At 37.4% G+C, this 21792-nt stretch overlaps 1 protein-coding gene across 1 annotated transcript in view; it reads left to right on the top strand.

Annotated features, from left to right (window-relative positions):
• The window catches only part of EZH1 (enhancer of zeste 1 polycomb repressive complex 2 subunit), a 37937-nt gene that overhangs the window by 8277 nt on the left and 7868 nt on the right, over nucleotides 1–21792 (top strand). Inside the window, exons 3-13 of the mRNA XM_074261618.1 lie at nucleotides 378–498; nucleotides 695–823; nucleotides 1686–1805; nucleotides 3093–3213; nucleotides 4646–4825; nucleotides 5826–5928; nucleotides 6755–6918; nucleotides 7373–7464; nucleotides 16848–17028; nucleotides 17839–18035; nucleotides 21187–21278. Of these exons, the coding sequence (XP_074117719.1) occupies nucleotides 378–498; nucleotides 695–823; nucleotides 1686–1805; nucleotides 3093–3213; nucleotides 4646–4825; nucleotides 5826–5928; nucleotides 6755–6918; nucleotides 7373–7464; nucleotides 16848–17028; nucleotides 17839–18035; nucleotides 21187–21278 (1500 nt within the window). The remainder of the gene's footprint in view (nucleotides 1–377; nucleotides 499–694; nucleotides 824–1685; nucleotides 1806–3092; nucleotides 3214–4645; nucleotides 4826–5825; nucleotides 5929–6754; nucleotides 6919–7372; nucleotides 7465–16847; nucleotides 17029–17838; nucleotides 18036–21186; nucleotides 21279–21792) is intronic.

The following is a 21792-nucleotide window of genomic DNA, read 5'->3' as shown; positions in this document are numbered from 1 at the left end:
ATTCTTTTACTAGGTTGCTTTAATATTTATGCTAACTAAGGAATCTTGTTATTGAGGAGGGTGGGCCATCAAACTTAAAAATAATTTGCTTACTGTGAGAAATTCTTGAGATGAATGGAAAGAAGCAACAGTTGAAATAAAAGAAAAGACTGGGCCTTTTTAAAAATGTGAACTAAATCTATGACGTGATTAAAGAACAGCTCTATGAATGGAAACAGTTTTAATTGGACCTACAGGATTGTGTCTATAATTAGCATTTTTGATAGATTGAATTAGGAATGAAAATATGACCACATCTGTTTAACTTTAGGTAGAGTATTCCATTTTCTAGGCAACAAAAATGTTTATTCACTGATGTATGTCTCTTTTCATTACAGCAAAATGGATATCCCAAATTCTCCTACTTCTAAATGCATCACTTATTGGAAGAGAAAAGTTAAGTCTGAGTACATGCGACTTCGACAGCTCAAACGGTTTCAGGCAAATATGGGTGCAAAGGTAAAGGAAGAAAAATATTTATAAAGAGATCTTTTTAAAAAGTCAAATTTGAAGTTATGTTTGGATGGCTACTAAGGGTTTATTTTTTAAGTTTGAATTACTGAGTTAGTGTGGGGTGGTTGCAGGGTGTTGTTTTCTTTTTCCCTCTTGTTTTGAAATTTTAAGTAATAAAGTAATAAAACTTTGGCTTTGCTAGGCTCTGTTTGTGGCCAATTTTGCAAAAGTTCAAGAAAAAACTCAGATACTCAATGAAGACTGGAAGAAGCTTCGAATCCAGCCTGTTCAATTGATGAAGCCTGTGAGTGGGCATCCTTTCCTCAAAAAGGTACTTTTCCCAAAGAAAAGCCTTCCTTTTCTTCATTGAATGGTGGATTAGTCTCCATTCCTACCCCTCAGCTATCTTGTTTGGGACAGTATAGCAATAATAGAAAGAATACTTATTTTCTTTGGAGTAACCAGGTTATTATTGACTCCCAGACATGCTGCTTATAACTTTTGTGACTCTGGATTAATCAGTTCTCTCTCTGAGCCTCAATTTTCTCAAGTATTCATTTTGAAACAAAGTTTAACTTCCTCTTACCCCTTAAACCATTTTTTCTTTGTCATTTGAAGTATGTTTAGGAAATGCTAACTAATTTTTATATTAACCTAAACTAGAATGGCATGAAGAAAGGGATTATTTTTAAGACAAATAGATGTCGATTTTTGATTATCAAAGTTTATTATATATAAAGGGGACATGGAAAAAAGTAATTTGTGAGTGGCACTTGCCAGAGGCAATTATGATCAAAGACCTCCCTACCTTGCTTTTTTATTTTTCAAAGAAAGCATTTCAAAGTTTACCTCCAGAGATATGCAGGGCTTTACCTTTACAATTCTTTGTTTTGCTGGTATGCACACTACATTATAAATTGAATTATCTGATACTTAATACAAAGTAGGCACCCAATTCAGGTTAATTAAGATATTGATAAGACCTTTATCCCATTGCTTAGATCCCCAGGGAAGAAACTGTTTATTGGTATTTGAATCAGCCTAGCAACGTTAGAAACAGTTTGTTGCAAAAGCTCTTATAGGTACATTTAGGAAAGTTAAAAGATTAGAGGGGTCAGTATAAAAGGGAATGCCAGTGGCCACTAAGGGCTGTATGTATCATCTCTTTGTGTCTTTGCTTGCTTGATTTGCAGTGTACTGTAGAAAGCAATTTCCCAGGATTTGACAGCCAAGATATGTTAATGAGATCTCTGAATACAGTTGCACTGGTGCCCATCATGTATTCCTGGTCTCCTCTCCAGCAGAATTTCATGGTATGTCGTACAAGTGTCATGATGTGATTAAAATATATGAATAATTGATACTGATTTAGCAATGCTCCTCTAAAGGTTTTCCTAATATTTTAATACACCATAGATGAACAAAACAGAATGCTGTTATTAACTTCCTGAGAAAGCAAAAGTACGAACTGTTCTTAACTTGTTTTATTCTGTACTTTCAGAACTATACTCCAAAATTATTATTCTAATTGGTTTTCTGTGAAGAATGACTGAATAACATTCCAATTTCTTTGGTTTTCTTGGTTTCTTGGTTTATTTACTTGGTTTCTTTGGTTAAAACTCCTAACAAATGTTAATTTCTCCAACAAATCAGATCCCTGAGGTATAAATAATAACTCCTGATGAGGGCTATCTTTTTCTGAGCTGCATAAAAACAGGCTGTGAAAGCAATAAAGATAACTGCTATACTTAAGTCCTTTCATTTGCTGTCTTTCTGCTTTCATTTCTATTTAGATAATTTATAAAACCAACTTGTACTCAGCTTTAATTCTAGAATTGCGTATCTGTTTGGTAATAAATTGTAAATCCATATCCTACTTTAGTAGGAGGATACTTTAGAGAAGAAATCAAAACCTAATTGAATATTTTTTAGTAGTTAGGAAATGGTTAAGAGGCCCTTCTCTGTTGTTCATAACTAAAAACCATCTGTAGTTCTCTGGTACACACAGTGCTTTTCATTTGCAGTGATTGATAGGAATACTGATAAGCATTTTATTGTAGATAAAATTAGTTTTCCTCCATTATTTTATAGATAATTCAGAAATTGTATGTTTTCTCAGTTTTTGCCTTCTGACTCCCTATTTTGCTTCAGATTTTTGGGGTGTCTCCTTTTCATTTCTTTTTCTATTTGTTGAAAGGTGTCTTTGTACTTACACTACCTTCCTGCCATATAGATAAATGAGGATAAAATGAGATTATGGATGGAAACACTTTAAAAAATAATTGTCCACCCCAAGGTGACTTAAGTGGTAGTGTTACTAATAATACTAATACTGACTAAGCTACCATTGGGTGGTTCTCAATGTATAAGTAAATATGCTTTTCAGATGGCTCCATTCAGTACCACATAAGGTAACCAATTCCTTTGTACACAGAAAATGCTGAGTGACCAAAAATATCTTGAGTTTTTTTCTTCTTTCCCATACCCCTCTTCTCCTCTTCTCTGTTGAAGAGGTTCAGCAGATTTCCCCATAGGAATAAATTGCTACAGAAATACAAATACTTTCTTAGTAGAATAAGCCTGATCTGGTTTGCTTGCAGGTAGAAGATGAGACCGTTCTGTGCAATATTCCCTATATGGGAGATGAGGTTAAAGAAGAAGATGAAACTTTCATTGAAGAACTGATCAATAACTATGATGGGAAAGTTCATGGGGAAGAAGGTAGACACAGGATCTCTGGGTCAAATGCCTGGTTTGGGAGTACATGATGTCTTGGTCCCATAATTTTTATAGAAGAGGTAGTCACTACGTTGCATTTGGGAGTCATTGTGTACCCAGGAAACAAAACTTTAAAGTATTACATGTTTACTATGTGCTAAATTCTGGGATTACAAATAGAAAAATTAAGATAGCCTATGCTTTAAAGGAACTCATGCTCTGAAAAAAACAATCATATAAAAGAAAGTTCAGCTAGGATAGATATAAAGCCTTGAAACCCCAAAGATGCAGTAGTGATGTGTGTAGGTGGTGGCAAGACTCAGAAGTTTTTAGGGTTTTTTTAATGTATTTCCCAAATGAAATTTAAGAAGCACCAAAGGACATTGTTGCATTCAGTGGGTGATTGGGGAAATTAAAATCAGTTTAACACAAAATTATCAAGAGATTTCTGAAGCTTAAAAAAAAAACAAAAAAAACACCTAAGGCCTTTTTTTAACCTGAGCAAGATGATGAGAAGGCGATTCTTTGACCTAGGCACCTTTAGAACAAATACATATAAGGAAGTTGTCATGGTAATCTGAGCTTCTTAAAAACAAGGTATTTGGAATTCTAAAAAAGGCCAGTGGAATTTGGAGGGTGATAGGGACTAGGGAGGAGCAGAGAAAAGACTTGGATTAATCCATCACCCATTAGTGAACTTTGTTATTATAATTTAATCCTGATTTATAGCTCCCCCTACTGTTAAAATATGGATGCTTACAAACTGTAATACCTTCTACTATAAGTAAATCCTGACCTCTGGTATAGTGATATTATTATTATTGATTAGTTTACTGATTAGTACTTCATTGGTAGGACATGTGCCAAGTATGGGATAAATTTCCATCTATACTCTTTTGCTTGATTTCACTGTTTGCCCAAGGCTATATTTTTATGATACTACTAACTAAGGTTGGAAATATAGTACTCCATCTTAAATCAAGGCAATCCAAACCCATCATGTTCTAACCAGCTAAGCTAACCACACTGTTCTTATAAAAGGGAAAAAACAACAACAAATTAACAGATTGAATTTCTCAAATAATTCTTATCAGAATTAAATTTGTGTTACAGGGGGCAGCTAGGTGGCGCAGTGGATAGAGCACCAGCCCTGAATTCAGGAGGACCCCAGTTCAAATCTGGTCTCAGACACTTAACACTTCCTAGCTGTGTGACCCTGGGCAAGTCACTTAACCCCAGCCTCAGGGGAAAAAAATAAATAAATAAATTTGTGTTACATAGGATAAAGTGTGTAATATGCTACATAATGAAAATTCTGCCCAGTCTTGGACAACCTGAACATCAAGGTCTCAGGAGAGTTGCTCTAATAAAATTTTCTTAGGGTAGTTAGTGCCAGATGGAATGTGAAACTCCCCTCATACCCCTCCTTTTTCAGAGATGATCCCAGGTTCTGTCCTGATCAGTGATGCTGTGTTCCTGGAGTTGGTAGATGCCCTGAATCAGTATTCAGATGAGGAAGAAGAGGGGCACAACAATGACTCTTCTGAAGGGAAACAGGAAGACGGCAAGGAAGAGTTGCCAGTCCTTAGGAAGAGAAAACGACTCACCATTGAAGGTATCTGGAGTCTTGCATTCCACCAACAAAATGATTAAATTAAGGAAGATGCAGGAGCTACAAAGGGCCATTGCTTATCAGAGATGAATGGGTTATTTACTGGACTAAATTTAAGGAAGCTCACAATTCCTGCATAAAAGAGGCATAATTTAGAGAAAATACTTGGCATTTTTAAAAAGAATACAGTAAAAGTCTATGGTAAAGTACCTTAAAAGCAGTGGTTGGCATCTAGGTGGCACAGTGAATAGAGCACTGGACCTGGAATCAGGAAAACAGAAGTATAAATCTGACTTCAGATCCTTAGTAGTTGTGCGACTCTTGGCAAGTCACAACTTCTGCCATTTTAGTTTCCTCATCTGTTAACTGGTTATAATAGTGGAACCTACCTCCCAGGGTGGTTGTGAGGATCAACTAAGATAATTATAAAGTGCTTTGCAAACCTTTAATCCATATATAAATGATAGCTGTAGTTAGGTGTCACTCTTAGGATCCTATGATTTTGAGCTAGATAATAATTTAAAAATGTATTGAATCCAAACCCTTCACTTAGCAGATGAGGATTTGGAAGCCTAGAGACTATAGCTTGCTCAGGTTCACACATCTAGGAAGTAGAAGAGGCAAGATTCTAATTTATGTCCTTTGATTCTCAATATATTGCCCTTGCTATATATGCTGTGCTCTCTTCTTGACCCTGCCCAATATCAGCCTTTTAATTGGCTTCATCTGCATTCTTATTTTTCTAAAGTCTCTGAAAACTTGACTTTTAACTGTAAATTTTTTTTTGTTCAGAGGTGTTGCTGAGTTTGGGGCTACTCTTGTTGGCAGTATAGTCTATTATTTGAAAAGTTCATTCAGGAGTGACTTTTTTCTACATGATTCAGTGGAGTCAGGAATCAGATTTAATAGTTCCAATCACAAAGTATATGTGAAAGGAAAAAAGCTTTTTTCCTCCAGTTTCTGATAATGGCCCCTCAGAAGCTTTCTGTCATTTTTTATTCAGGCAACAAAAAGAGTTCCAAGAAACAATTTCCAAATGACATGATCTTCAGCGCCATTTCTTCCATGTTCCCTGAGAATGGTGTTCCAGATGATATGAAAGAGAGGTAGGATAAGCTGAATTGAGGTTCTATGGGAATGTTTGAATGACAATAATTCACAACTCATTTTGTTTATTAAGTACTTAACATGTGCAGGGTGGAGATACAAAGATGGAAGGAGATATAGCCTCTCCCATCAGGAATTGAGACAAATTAGGATAAATATAAAGAATCAGTCTAGCCAAAAGTGCCCTGGAAATAATTGTAGCAGTTTCTAACTTATGTTCCCAAAACAACAAGCCCTGGTTACATGGCTGCAATAGATGATTTTCTTACATTTTTGATTACCTCCTCACAGTTACTTGCTTACAACAGACTTTTAAAATTTGTTCTTTCTTGTTTTTATATCATATTTATTTGTGAATCTATCCTTCCCTATCCAGTGAGCCATCCTTCAAGAGCAGAAATTGAAAAAATACAATTCTTCAAAATCATCACAAGGACCGCATCTGATAGATAATGTGCAATAAAGGATGTACACTTTCTCATCTCCCTATAATAGAGTCATAAGACCCCTCATAAATGAAGAATCATTTTCTGTAGGTTTTTGGACAAATGTGGGCAGTGAGCTATTTGTTGTAACTTTTCACTAGTAGCTGATGTAGCACATATTCTCTCCATTCCCAGACAGTTCTATAGTAATGCAGCAACACCAATTTTTTACCCATTTAGATACGCCTCATGGTTTTGTAAATAGATCTGGAAAAATGCTAATCTTCCCTGGGCAGATCTTGCCTGAAGTTATCCCCAAGCCCTCCCTCAACAGAGTCCTTTTGCCTCTGTTCAGAAGACTGATCCTTAAAAAGAACTTTTGCTTCCTTTTCTCACATAGATATCGAGAACTCACAGAAGTGTCGGACCCCAATGTTTTGCCTCCGCAGTGCACCCCAAATATCGATGGCCCCTGTGCCAAGTCTGTGCAGCGAGAACAGTCGCTGCATTCCTTCCACACACTCTTCTGCCGACGCTGCTTCAAATATGACTGCTTCCTTCATCGTGAGTGAGAACATTTCTTCTGATCTAGCTCCCAATCTTCCCTTTAATTTCCAGTCCATTCAAGAGACAGTAAGCACTATCATACACTTGTTGTTTTAAGTTCTGTACAAGGCATTGGGCATTCATGAGGAGCCTTCAGTTTCTCCCTTGAACTTGGGTATAAAAAGAGCTGGTTCAATTTCCATCTGTTTAGCAATGGCTCTGCTTTTTGGTCTGCAGCGGTGTTTATTTGAAGAAAATAACCACAATCACCCTCTCTTTATCATCTCCTTGCTAGAGTAGGAGTGTTGACATTCTCTTTATGTCAGGGATTGTCAGACTCAGCTTACTCCAGTGATAATTATTTAGTACAGCCAAATCCAGCTCTTTTAATAGCTGCATAACTTTATCCAGTTTGGTGTTTTTTCCATCGTCTTGATGGCCATGAGAAACAGGACCATTTTGTGTTTTCCAGCTTTTCATGCCACTCCTAATGTATACAAACGCAAGAACAAAGAAATCAGGATTGAGCCAGATCCATGTGGATTGGACTGCTTTCTGTGGCTGGTAGGTAGATCCTCAGGCTATCCTTGCCTTGTTGACTTTTTCTCTCTTAACATCACCAGAGTTCTTATGCTCTTAGTATACTTCTTGAGAGCATAAATAGACTTTCTGGTTTCAAATGCAAGTTCTACTTGTGGGGGAAAGTGTGGGAATTGTCTCAGAAGCAGGATACTGCCTCTAGTGAATTATAGGTTTCAGTGATAAGTGTTAGCATTCTCCTAAAGAACAAAGTGCCCTTGGACATATTCTTGTATGATTTCTATACACTATAGTGTGTGTGATCTCATCATTGTGGAATATACTGATGATAGTTCATCTACGAATTCTCATTTGATGTAACTTAGATCCATGTGCCCAGTAAATTCCCCGGGAGTGGGAGGAGTCTGTCCCATCATATTTGTTCTTTCTAGTTCTCTTAATATCACTTGAATATTAATGGAGCATGTGAGTGATTTGGAAGTAATTCCTTACTCTAAAATTGTGACTGCACACCTCCCTCCTTTTCAGAAAAAAGGTCTCTAATGACATCTTTGACAGTTTCTTCTGTGTGTTTTTGTTGTTGTTGTTGGTAGTATCCTTCAGTCTATTATGTTCATCATACGCTTCTCCATTGCTCTTTTAGTAAACTTCAGCTTTAAATCAAAGACTATAGTGCTCCATGACTCACATCTATAGAACAGTACAATTTATTTATTTATTTATTTGTTTGTTTATTTATTTGTTTCTGAGGCTGGGGTTAAGTGACTTACCCAGGGTCACACAGCTAGTTAAGTGTCTGAGACCAGATTTGAACTCGGGTCCTCCTGAATTTAGGGCTGGTGCTCTATCCACTGCGCCACCTAGCTGCCCCCGAGCAGTACACTTGGATTCTGTCTTCAAAGAGTTTCCTACAACAGAATAGGTAGAACCAAGGTGGATAGAAGTAGGTAGTCACTTTTCCAATGAAATTTGAAGGTCTCCCTGCTCAAAATATTTGCTGACCAGATACTACAATGCTGGAAATTCCATAATTAAAATTAATATCATTCTTTTGGATTAACATTGCTTTTAAAACAACTCTCTCTGTCAAGTGAAAAACATTAAGTTTCTTTCTTCCTTCTTTTCTTTCTTTTCTTTCTCTCTCTTTTTTTTTTTTTTTTTTTTTTTTGGGCTGAGGTAATTAGGGTTAAGCGACTTGCCCAGAGTCACACAGTTAGGAAATGTTAAGTGTCTGAGATCAGATTTGAACTCAGGTCTTTGTGACTTCAGGGCTGGTGCTCTATCCCCTGCACCACCCAGCTGCCCAATTTCTAATGCTTTAATTGAACTAAAAGGTATTCTGACCAAAAAAGAAAAACCAGGGCATTGAAAGATTGTAGCAAGGCCTAAAAAAGAAAAAGGAGAAAACTTGATGAAGAGGGATATAAGACAAGCCAAATACAAACTTTGATACTTAGCCTCAGTCTGGCCTTAGAGGTAGAAGAGATATGGAAAGTGAGACAAGTATAGGCAGTCATGGACTCGACTCTACAGCAGTGAAGTCTATCCATGGACCAATTAGTTCACATCTTATTATTTGCTCTTTTCTTAGAGGGATTATATGGAGAAGGATAGCATGGAGCTCCAATTATTATTAGGCACTGAGGGAATGAATCTGGCCTTTATGGAGTAATGATAAAAAGAAAGTATGGAGAGATTATAATCTATTGAGAGTGCCCATAATAATGAGCACCCTTGAAAGTAAAGGTTGATATTTATTAGGGGAATAGTTTCTTTAAATGTTTTAGAGCCCAATCTAGTGAACTAAAATGAATAATTAAATTGGGTAAAAAGGTTGTTAGAAACAATGTAAAACTAAAATAATGATAAGAATGATTGGAACTGCAGTTTCATTGGTATTCAGACTTTTGAAGGTGAAGAAATTTTTCTCTCTCAATCTTGCATCTTCCCTGCAATTTATAGTCTTAAGAGAGTTTCATGGAGTACTGAAAGGTTGTGACTTGTTTAGAAGTCCATAACCAGTATATATCAGGGGAAAGACTAGGAACCCCATCTTTCTCTCCTGATAGATGATGCTTCCTTTCAAAATAATGATTTTCTTAAGACACCAAAGAGAAAATAGTTGAGAAAAGCAATCATATTGGACTAAGTGTATGCAGAGATCAATATTAGAAATAGCACAATTATGAGGGCATTAAGGGATTAATGTACAAGGAAAAGAACATATCAAAGGCATGGAAAAAAGCTTAAATCTTGTTAATACCAAAAAAAAAAAAAAGTTAAGCATAGTAAACCAAAAAATGTACTTTTGTCACTTTTACAAAATCTTTGGGAATCATCTATACAGGAAAAGGGTATTAATAGGAAATAAGCAGGTTTCATAAGCAGTATTCCCAACACTGAACTAAAATTTACCATTTTTACAGTTGACCGACACAGGGAATATTAAGATCTCACTGTGATTATTGTTTAATTTTGAAAAAGCATTTGATTCAGGAGAGTAAAGTACTGCCTTAAAAATTATTTTTCAACAGGATGTCTTTCAAAGTCATTCAAAATTCCTTAAAAGATGTAACAATAGAAATAGCTCTGTTTAAGTATCCTCCTATCATAAACACCTGCTACAGCAAAAAATGGGGAGATATATGTTTTGTCTAAATTGTTTGCTTTTGTGATGGAGGAGATTTAGAAGAGAGTTCTAGTTGAAGAAGGATTCCCTGTGGATGGTAGAGTCTTCTAGATACTCCTATTTGTGGAGTGCATCTAGCCATAGAACATAGCATATTCTGGAAGAAAATCCATAATTACTCCAAAGTTTGCCCTGACCATCTACTTGAGAAAGACCAAACAGGTGAAGAATGTATATTGCCCTGATTACAATATGCATTCAGATGGACAATCTGTAGAGTATCCATCTGTGTGTGTGCATGTCTATATTTTGGTCAAATGGACAATGAGTTGATCCTAGGATGAGTTGTATTACTTTCAGGAAACTTCATAGCTCCTACTTTAGCTTTTTAGAAATAGACTCATTTAAAAACAACAACAACAAAAGCATTCTACTTGGGTAAAAAAAAGTTTTCTGAAGAATTAAAAATGCATATCCCACAGAGGGTGATGGAGATGTAAATAGACTATAGCATAGAGCCATTAAGGAACTTAAGAGTCTGAGAGGTGTCAAAGATGTCATAAAGGAAGTGTGATGAGAAGAAGGGATGGATTATTATGGCAGTGGCTGGCTAATTGACAATCAGAGGGGAAAGAGTGGTAGAAAAGTGATCTTATATAGCACCTATTAATGTGTCAGACCTGCATTAAGGCCCTTTTTACAAATGTTATCTCAGTTGTCTTCACCATGAGAGATGCAAGTATTTATCCCCACTTCACCGCTGAGGACACTAAAGCAAACATTAAGTGACATAACTACTTGGTGTCTAAGGCTGGATTCAAACCCAAGTCTTCCTTATTCTGGGCCCACCTCTCTGTTTAGAGCACCACCTTCCATTACCTCAGAGATTTCAGATATCCTCATAATTTTAGAAGGAAAGAGGAAGATCTCTGGAACATTGGATAGACCCTCTGTATTGATCTTATGGAAAGACAAGAACAAGAGTCACACCACAAAAATGGGCATATATATAAGTGTAGGCTGTGATCTTCATCAATGGAAGAAACATCCAAATTTATGAGATCACAGACCTATTTGAGTTTGATCATTGAAGACGATTTTCTTGTATGACCTATTTAATAGCTCTTTAAGACAGTTCCAGAAGAAGAGTTCCAAAAGTATTTTGAGCCATTGTGATATCATTCAAATTGCCAATATTTTCTAACTAGCAAAAAAAAAAAAAAAGTCATTTTCTCATTGCTGGAGTTCATAATGCCATTGTGATGAAAACAATAGCAAGGGAGACAAAGACTGCTTAGGAAATTTAGATTCAAATCCTACCTTCCATATTAATTAAATGTTTGACAAGTCCCTTAACCTCTTTTGTGATCAGTGTCTATAACATGAGAAGATTAGATGATATCATCTCTAATGTCCCTTTCATTTCTATCTAAATATGTGAAATTGTCAAGAGTAGAAATGTTTTATTTAGCAAAGCTGCCTCTGTGAACAGATAGACTCCCAAACAGTGCTAAATAATCTCTTCTCACTCATAGCTTTTTTTTTTCTTTCACTTCTTTACATAGCTCTTCCTATCAATTAGAAATTTATTTGAGCTAACAACTTCTAATTGTAGATCAGCCATAAGAAAATCCATTTCCTTCTTTTCTGAACATAAATGAAGGATAATAGTTGTACAATATTGCATATACTGTCAGATACAATTGCTTTTTTCTCATGAAAATATATATATTTTTTAATTCACTGGGATGAAAAGAGAGAAAGGTTGTATTCAAAAGTGAAATATGATGTAAAAACCACAAGGTATCAATAAAAATAAGATTTAAAAAGTGGTTCCCCCCCCAAAAAATGTTAATACCTCCAGAAGGGTAGTGTAGTTCAGGCCTGATTCAGGCTAGATCCAGGGTTCAGGCTTGGGATTGGAATGGAATGAGACTTGAAAATAAATTTACTTAGCGGTAGCTTAGAAAGGATACTCAGTATAGAGTGCTAATTCAGATAGTTATAGTGCCCCTCCCCCATAACAAAACTTATCTTGTCAGCAGTGTTTGGGTCAAGTGATTATGGTGACTCAGCATTGACCAAATCTGACTGGCACTGACTCCTCATGACTGGCCTTTTTATGATCTAGGTGTTGAGGAAACTGAATTTTAACCCCAAGTCCATTAAAATTTGAGGACTTCTTTCTTAACTTTTATGGAAAAAAATTAAAGTCTATATGGCAAGGACCCTACTAGGTATTGCTGCAGGATTCAGGAATCATTATAGCTGAAAATCTTATCTGCCTCATCCCTCAAGAGTTCCTTATACACCAGTCATGAGGTTTATAACTCAATCAAATTGAAGTCCAGTATATTCATACTTTTCTCAAAGTATACAGATTGTTCTTAAGAAGCCAGGTCCACTGGATTAGGGATAGAAACAGGGTACTGAGATAGGACAAGAGGCCTAGACCTCTTGCATAATTGTGATCTTTTCCTGAAGGGTGCCAATTCCCATTTTCATTTGTCAGTAGAGGGTTTCCTTACCCAACTTTGTAGAGCATCTTGCATCACACAACTCATAAAAAGTGACTGGATGAACAGCAATGGGATGACTACATCATCCATTAACAGCCAGGGCTTAAGAGAAAGTGAAAAACAACTTTTCTAAAGTATTTTTCAAAATTCCTATTGCCTGCTTCATGGAGTTTTCAGCCACAGAAGCTTGATGTTGATTAGACTGAAATTTTCATTTAGACTGGGACCAGAGATATGGATTTTCCATGGAGTAATAATAATAAGGGCCCAGGAGAAGAGACTATTGGATTTCCTATTTTAGATCTTCTAACTCTGTAGTTTGTTTTGTTACTCAAAAGAGTAAAAAGAGACAGATTTTAAGATACTCAGCAAATTGGGGATATCAGGACGCCTAAATGAGGAATGTGATTTCTCCAGAACCCAAAGAATCTAATAAGTCTCTGAGCTTTTAAAAAAAATCCGTTAGTCAGTAAACATTTTCTAAATACCTACTACCAGATTGATGAAGCAAGCTGTTTGTAATTTGTTTGAACTATGTCTAGAATCATCTACCTTTTCCTTATCCACCATATTTCTCCAAACTTGACTGAGTTGTTTGGACCTTAATGTTCTTTGAGTTGACATCCTGACTCTGTTCCTCATAGGGACCACCATCAGATTTGAGTCCCTGCTGTCATTGCCTTGTCTGGCCTAATTAGTGTTGTCATCATTGCTTTTGGAAAGAATGACCTCAGTTTTCCTGTTACAACTTTTATCAACTCCCTAAAATCCATTGTAAACCAGCAGTTATCATTTGCCTTCCCCTTCAATCGATATGGGGTTATAAAGAGAACTGGTATGATGAAATATTTCAGCTTCCTTTATCTTGATTCATTGATTACCTAGTATTAACTAACTAGGATGATTCAGATAATTACAAGAGTTTCCATTTGGCACTACCTACAATAAATGGCATAGAAGTTGTTACACTAGCCATATATGTATCAAAACCTAGGAACTCATAAGGATTCTTTCCTTTATGATCTGTATTCTAAAACTTCCCTTTAAAGCTAGAATAGCCTGATAGACCCATTGGTATGTTTGGTATGAAAGTAAGTAAAATGATTATTATCCATTAGCCCTTTGAATTCAAAATGGAACACAGGTTTAAGGAGATAATTTAGGTTTCAATGAGATTGAGGGATGCTTACTGCCTTGGTACTGGATGTTATAGTAAAATTTACTTGTACCCTTTGCTGGCAAGTGATTATTGTAACCTTTTCCCACCTAATGTTGATGAGCATCTCCAGAAAATCTGTTTACAAGAGCCCTGTTAACTAGCTGTCCCAGTCCCCAGATTTCACCAGTTCTTCTTTGGCCTGTATATATAGAAGGGAAAGCATATAGCAAAATTCAAAAGTTAGGATCTGATTGCCCCTAAAGCAGGCTGATCACATGGCATGAGTAAGTTATAGGAAAGTGACATAAATACAGTTTATCAAGCCCATCTCTTTTAGGAATTTCATATCCCTTCAGCTCCACTTTGAAGAATCAGTTTTAATGGGAACTCATCTTTTGGGGGCCAGGTATGTGTAATTAACATCATAGCCACCTAAAAAGAGAAAAGAAAAGATTTTCATCCAGGGCCTCCAATTTAACTGGCTTTACAAAAATGTCTTTTTAAGCTCTCCACACAGATATGACACTGTCATAGGGAAAGGCTCCAAATTATTTCCAGCGAACTATGTGTGCCATAGCCATTATTCCAGTGACTCATCAGGATGATCAAGCTACTTGTAAAGGTAGTAGTAAGCGTCAGAGCTTTCATACTACTAGGACAGATACTTAGTTTTCTTTTCCCCTTCAATTCCCACTTTTTCATTATGGCTTTGATTTCAGTGGTATTCAATACATTTTCCAAAGTGATCTCAGGGTCAGACACTATACTTTCTTACAGTCTATTAGTCTTTTCCCCATAACAGAGTTGTCCTTGTTTCTAATGCTATCATTAAATGCATTAGCTACTTCTTTATGCACTCAGATGTCTTTAGTTGCTCAAATACATAAGAACCAATTAATTTTCTTATATTAGTGATCTGCTTTTCTATAACTTTTAAGAATAAGCATAGAAATGCTTTCTTTATCACTGTTAGTCAACTTCTTTATCATCTGTTGATCTAATCCTTTTGGCTCAGTGGGAGTCCCTTTTTGTCCCATTGAGAAGGGTCACCCAAGACAGCCATAGCAGACTCCTTTTTTAAAGCAATCATTTCCTTCAGGACACATTCCTTCCTTACCATTTCGCTTTCTTCTCACAAGTTGATTCTAAAATAGCCTTGCTGATTAACACCAAATGTTGTGCAGTAGGCCTAATTCAGGTTGGTTCACTGAATTGGATTTGGAATTAGAATGAGATGAGACACTTGTAGACCATCTAACACTTAACAAAAAATGTGGTCATCAGTAGTATGGAAAGGTTATATAGTGTTGCTTTAGGGAGTTATAGGGCCCCTCCTCCCATTTCCATAAAGAAACTCATCTTAATTTGTTGAGTCAGGTGGATATAATGACTCACCAAACAGTGGACAACCACCAAGTCTGAGAGATACTGATTTCTTAATGTGCTGGTCTTTTTATATTCTGGGTCAGCAGTGTCGAACTCAAATAGAAACAGATCAATCTGTACATAAAGATCTCTGTGGGCCACATATTTATTTAGTTTTAGAATGTTATATTGTGTTTTATTGTGGTTTTATTTATTTTGTTAAATATGTTCCAATTAATTTTAATGTGGTTGAAAATGCAAAGACAATAGGAGGTAGGAGAGCTGGACATAAAAAGAAGAACCAAACTCTTTTTGGGGTTTTTTTTTTTTTGTTTTTTTTTTTGTTTTTTTTTTGCCTAACCCTTCCATTGTTTTATATGAGTCTATTTCCAGAAGCCCAAAAGCAAAAGTATTTGTATCAGTAACATTATAGATTAAATAGGATTTTGTTGACTGTTCTGGAAACTAGTGGTTATATCATTTTAAAAATTGCTTCTATAAGAAAATGCATTTTTACATTTAAACAGCTGACTTACAGATAAGCTTTTAGAATGCAATCCAATTATAAATTAAGGGCTGCCTAAATTTATATAGCCAGACAATGGACAATTCAAAAAATACTCCAATACCACACTATGGAGGTGTCTTAGGTTTTCTAAGCCTTTGCCAAAGAATATAAGTGCTGGCAGATTACACCAAAGAATGGCTTTTAATATTAAAAATATTTTTAAAAAATTATAGACCTATTGACAAATTGCTACAGAAAGGTTTGTCTCCAGAGGTTTGACCCCCAGGAGCTGAATTCCTTTTAGTGGTCATTTAGTGACAGTGTTCCATGAAACAGGTAAGTCTGTTGGCATTTATTTTAAAATATACATTGATTTATAGAAAATGACACTATAGGATCCACATGTGCAAAAATGTTTGTGGCAGCCCTTTTTATAGTGGTAAGAAACTGGAAACTGAGTGGATGCCCATCGATTGGAGAATGGCTGAATAAATTGTGGTATGTGAATGTTATGGAATATTATTGTTCTCTAAGAAATGACCAGCAGGATGATTTCAAAGAGACCTGGAAAAACTTACATGAACTGATGCTAAGTGAAATGAGCAAAAACAGGAGATCATTATACACAGCAACAACAAGAGTATACATATAGATGATCAGTTCTGATGGATGTGGCTCTTTTCAACAATGAGATGATTCAAACCAGTTCAGTTACAGTTGTTCTGTAATGAAGAGAGCCATCTATACCCAGAGAGAGTACTGTGGGAACTGAGTGTGGTTCACAACATAGCATTTTCACTCTTTTTGTTATTATTTGCTTGCATTTTGTTTCGCTTCTCTCTTTTTTACTGATTTGATTTGATTTTTCTTGTGTGGCTCGATAATTATATAAGTATGTATGCATATTTTGGATTTAACATATATTTCTACCATGTTCAACATATATTGAACTACTTGCCATCTAAGGAAGGGCATGGGGGAAGGGAGGGAAAATTGGAACACAAGGTTTTGTTGAAGAATTGTCAACGCATATATTTTGAAAAATAAAAAGCTTTAATTAAAAAAAAAGAAAGAAAGAAAGAAAATTACACTATAAGTGCACTTAAACTTAGTAATTGAGGTGAATGATTGCCTTATTAGGACTAAGGGACCACAAGGTTTTAGAAAAAGAAAACAGAAAAAATAATCATTAAAGGATTTTGTGTCCTAACTACACTGTCATTGCAGGAAGGAGCAAAGGAATATGCTATGCTCCACAATCCACGCTCTAAGTGCTCTGGTCGTCGAAGACGTCGGCACCAAGTGGTCAATACTTCTTCTTCCAACACTTCCACCTCTGCTGTGACTGAGACAAAAGAGGGGGATAGTGACAGGGACACAGGAAATGACTGGGCCTCCAGCTCTTCAGGTATAATGAGCAGATTGGGAATTTTTAATATACTTTTACTTCTTTTCCTCAGAATTATTAATGTTATCATCATTCTTCTCATCTCCTATTCTTCTGGGAGCAAATTACCATCCTGCTAGGCAGACTATTTTCTAGGCACATAAAAAGATTGCTTTTATAGGTGAATAATAATATTAAGATGTCAGCTCATCTTCTGTAGGCTCACTAAAAGTATCTTCAGACAACTCCAGTAGGAAGAAGAGAATAAGTACTTCATCCAGTTACCATATAGTGAGACTTTCATGTCACGTAGTGGAAGATATAATTATTCAACATGGCAACATCTAATAAAAACTTTTTGTTTTTAAATTTGTATTGGTCAGTATTAAATAAGTCCAGGCAGTTTTGGGCAATATCCTTGTTTATGATGATCCTCTATTTCCAGTTCAGATTATTTGTCAAATTCTCAAGGATATTTGGCAGTTTGTATTTATGGGGATTATTCATGTTGTTATTGCCAGTAATAAGAAGAACATAGTTATATGAAGTTTTAAACTTTGTTCACACCAATTATAAAATGAAATGGGTAACCATACAGAAAATATGTGAGCTTTCATTATATAACCTGCGCAGCAATTCCTGGACACCTTCAAGTATATCAATTATTTGGGGGAAAATAGTCACTTTTAGAGATCTATCTGTAAATATTGCTGTACATGGGAAGCACTCTTGTTCCTCACCAGCCTGTCTCCTTGCTACTGAAATTGTAGGGCGTGCCCTTAACTTTCTGTTTTGCCTATTCTTTTCTTCAACACTTTCTTCCTGTTTTAGAGGCCAACTCTAGATGTCAGACACCCACCAAACAGAAGGCTAGCCCTGCCCCACCTCAGTTATGTGTAGTGGAAGCACCTCTAGAACCTGTGGAATGGACCGGGGCTGAGGAGTCCCTCTTCAGAGTGTTCCATGGTACCTACTTCAACAACTTCTGTTCAATAGCCAGGCTCCTGGGAACTAAAACATGCAAGCAGGTACTGTCTGAAAATGGAGTAGAACAGCAATAGGTGACTGAGTCTATCTAACTGATCAGTCAGCTATCCCCCAGACTGTATCCTAGGGCTAAGATGTTTGTTTGTTTCAGATCCAGGCTCTTGGGCATCTGTATGTGTAGTTATAGAGTCATGTAATCTTAAGAGTTGGAAAGGACCTCAGAGATCATCTAATCCAACCTGTATTCAGTTGGGAATCCCTTTTCTCTCATATCTATCTCATATTCCTTAGTGGTCATTCAGCCTCTATTTGAAGAACTCCTACCCATGGAAAACTTACTTCTTTTTTTAGGACAACTCATTGTCAGAAAGTTTTTCCTTACATTGAGGAAAATCTATTTTCTGTGATTTTTGCCAGGACTCATCACCCATTTTTAGCTGGTTGGTATATAGTATACACTGTCATGGTATTGTTGCTGTTTCTTCATCCATTGAAACTCTTAAAATGATCTTGACTATAGTCTCCCATCCATTAATAGATTTCCTCACATGAGTTTATCCTGTTTGATATTTCATGCAGCTTTATTGCCTCTATCATCTAATCTGTCATTTTGAGTAAAGTATACCCTTTTAATTATGACCTGTATCTCACCAAGACTTAGTGATACATTAAAAAATCACATTTATCTCATTGCTTTAAAATTCTTAATTCCCTTTTATCTATACTCTGCGCAACTCTATAAAAATGAGACTTTGAAAATTATTCCCTCTTTTTTTTTGGCTTTTGCAGCCTTTCTACTAGCCTTCCTTCTAGCTACTTTCTTTTTTCTTGAATTTAATGTCTATATGTGAGCAGTTTTCTCTCTTATTTTTGGTTTAAAGCCTTCTTGATTAGATGCAAAGTGCTCTTGGCAAAAATATTTTGATCAGCCCTCATAGATTCATTCTTAGCCTGAACATAAGCCCTTCATTCCTGTACCTTTATCTCTAGTTTAGAAATTTAAGTCCCATTCCTCTATCACTGTCTTGTTAACCAGCCTTCACTTCTCCTATAGGCCTTTCATGCCCTCCCCAACTTTCAGTCAGCAACACTGAGGAACACCCCAGCTCTGCCCTGAGATTTAAACAAGAAAGATGCTTACTGAGTTCCTTCTGGCAGTATCCTTTGTTTCCACATGAATCTCAGAAGTAGATAATGGTTTTTAGGTTTGAGGAGAATTGGGCAAATTTCTTTCATGTCCTAGATAAATGCTCTAAGAAGACATGGTTTGGGGAGGTGACTTGGTGCAACATAAAGTGTGCCAGTTCTGGAGCTAGAGGACTGGAGTTTCAATGGTACTGCCTCCGTGTGACTTTAAGAACATTCCTTGCAACACTCTCCTCTCACCACCCCCCAAACTTCCATTTCCCTTAGACTGTGGACTCCTCTAGGGTAGAAACTGTCTTTTGCCTTTGTTTTTTGCCTGTACTTTGCATAGTGAATAGCAATTGGTGGGCATTTAATAAATGCTTGTTGACCAACTGAAGGTGACCTAACCATTCATGTCGGGTTGACACAGGACTTTCTCAGTATCTTTTAGCAGGGCAGCCATCAGAGCTCATTGTTTCTTCCTGGGATCAGCATCAGATACTACACAGAAAATTGTTTTCCCCTTAGAGTCTGCCTCTATCTTCCCTAGGAATGGCCTCATTGATACAAGAGCTCACATGCCCTGCTTTTTCATTTTCTTCTTTTATGTCATATTCTTTCAGCTTCCTGCTACAGCACTGAATTCCCATCTACCTCTAGATTCTTTTTCTTTTTTCTTTCTCTTTGCAGCACTTCTTTTAAAGAATATTCCATTCACCCTGGGCATTATCCCTTTTACCATCCAGAGAAGGTCTTAGGAAGTTACAGGTTGTCCTGAGGCACGGAGCCTGAATAGATTCCATCTGTGTACATTCTAGGCAATACTTTGTGCTCACACATCTCCTGAAATCGCCTCATCTTTGACTTCAGAAATCTCCTTTCTTAAGTGGACTGGCATTCCTGTGCTATTCTAGGCAGTAGTCAGCCCCTTTTTTTCACGGGCTTTTCATTTAGCCCTTCTCTTGTCCCCTTGGCTCCATCAACCGCTGTCTCTGATTTCCCCATTCCTGGTTGAGTAGAGCTGTAGAACATAACCATTCCATGCATCCTCCAGTGTAGTAGCAGCTGCTGATGCTTTGGATTCAGGAAGACAGAGAAAGGAAGCTGGCAATGGGTCACTTGGGCTACAAAGTGGGCAGCAGGGTCCAGCCTCAAAGACCCAGGCGAGTCATCGTCCTGATTCCTTTACTTTATGAGTGGGGGGGCCTGTGAAGTTCCCACACCCCGAATCCCTTCACCATCGAGTTTATCACTCAAAGCTGATAGCTTGGAGTGATGCCCTAGCAAAGGGAAATCGAATGTTAAGGTCATGGGATCAATCTGAAAAAGCTCTTGAGTAGGAGGAAGAAGGCCTGGGTTCCAGGCCCAGTTCTGTCACTAATTAGCTGTGTGACTTTGGAAAAGCAGTTGTCTGGACCTCAGATTCCTTATCTGTGGAATGAGGAGTTTGGAATAGATGACCTCTAATGTCCCTGCCAGCTCAGTAATTTTGTGACCCCAGGGAATGGGGAGAACTAGTGACTCTCCTCTCTGAGCCTCAGTTTCTCTTTTGCTACATGAAAGGCATAGACTAGATAATTGCTAAGATAGCTTCCAACTGTAACATTGTTGGTGTGATTCTACATCTTTCCCCCAACAGAGGGGGCTCGTGCTCAGGGCCAGGTAGTGCTTTGCATCTCAATCCCTGTCCAAAGGAGAATTTTATAAAGCTGCTCTCTAGGTGAGGAGAGACATCTGTGGAGGGAGAGTTAAGAATAAAAAAAAACCTCCACCAACAACAATAACAACAAATCCTCCCCTAAAAACTGTTGGAGCAAAACCTGAGGGGAAAGCCAGTATTGAAGCAGACATGCCGGTGGTCAGTACTGCTCCCTCCCAGTCAGGACACCAGCTGGAGAATTAAACTGTAAAGCCATGTGACCTCGTGTCCCGAGCAATTGGGACCCCCAGGGATGAGCAAGCCAGCTGCCTCTGAACCCACTCTAGCTGGCTACCAGCTGGGGCCCTTTGTCTGGCCACTCGGCCCGAGGGAGAGTGACAGGGCCTGTTGGATTTCTCTTCCAGGTCTTTCAGTTTGCAGTCAAAGAGTCACTTATCCTGAAGTTGCCAACAAATGAGCTCATGAACCCCTCGCAGAAGAAGAAAAGAAAACACAGGCAAGGGTCGAACAAAGCACTTTTTGTGGCCGGGATGGGTATCGATCCTTTCTGCTCCCTGTGCTTGGGCCTCCCCTTAGACTTCCTATCTGCATTCCTCCCCACAGTCAGCCAAAACAGCATGTTCTCAGTCAGCTTCAGAGAGCTTGCACATGCTCCCTGGGGCCATGGAGCCCTCCTCCTTCTCTCCCCTCTCCTTCCCCCTGGTGCTCTTCAGTCTTTAGTAGGTAGACTACCTTTACACGTAAACTCTTAGCCAAGGAACTCTCTCTATTCCCCGGAGGGTAGTCCTTCCTGGCTGGATGGTTAGTCACCATTTTAGCCCCTCCTCAACTCTGACTATAGTGCATTCTCTTTCTTGGATTTTGGCAACTTTGGTTGTTTTCTTTCTGGGTTGTGTAATAGCACTGTCTTCTAGCATTTGCCTAGAAATGGAATTTTTAAAAAAATGTTCTCCCTGTCTTGTCCTGATTGATGACCACTACCCAGTAGAAGCAAATAATTTTGGGTTATG

Source organism: Sminthopsis crassicaudata, chromosome 4, assembly GCF_048593235.1.
Source record: "Sminthopsis crassicaudata isolate SCR6 chromosome 4, ASM4859323v1, whole genome shotgun sequence".
NCBI lineage: Eukaryota > Metazoa > Chordata > Mammalia > Dasyuromorphia > Dasyuridae > Sminthopsis > Sminthopsis crassicaudata.
This window is presented reverse-complemented; position numbering and strand designations above follow the sequence as displayed.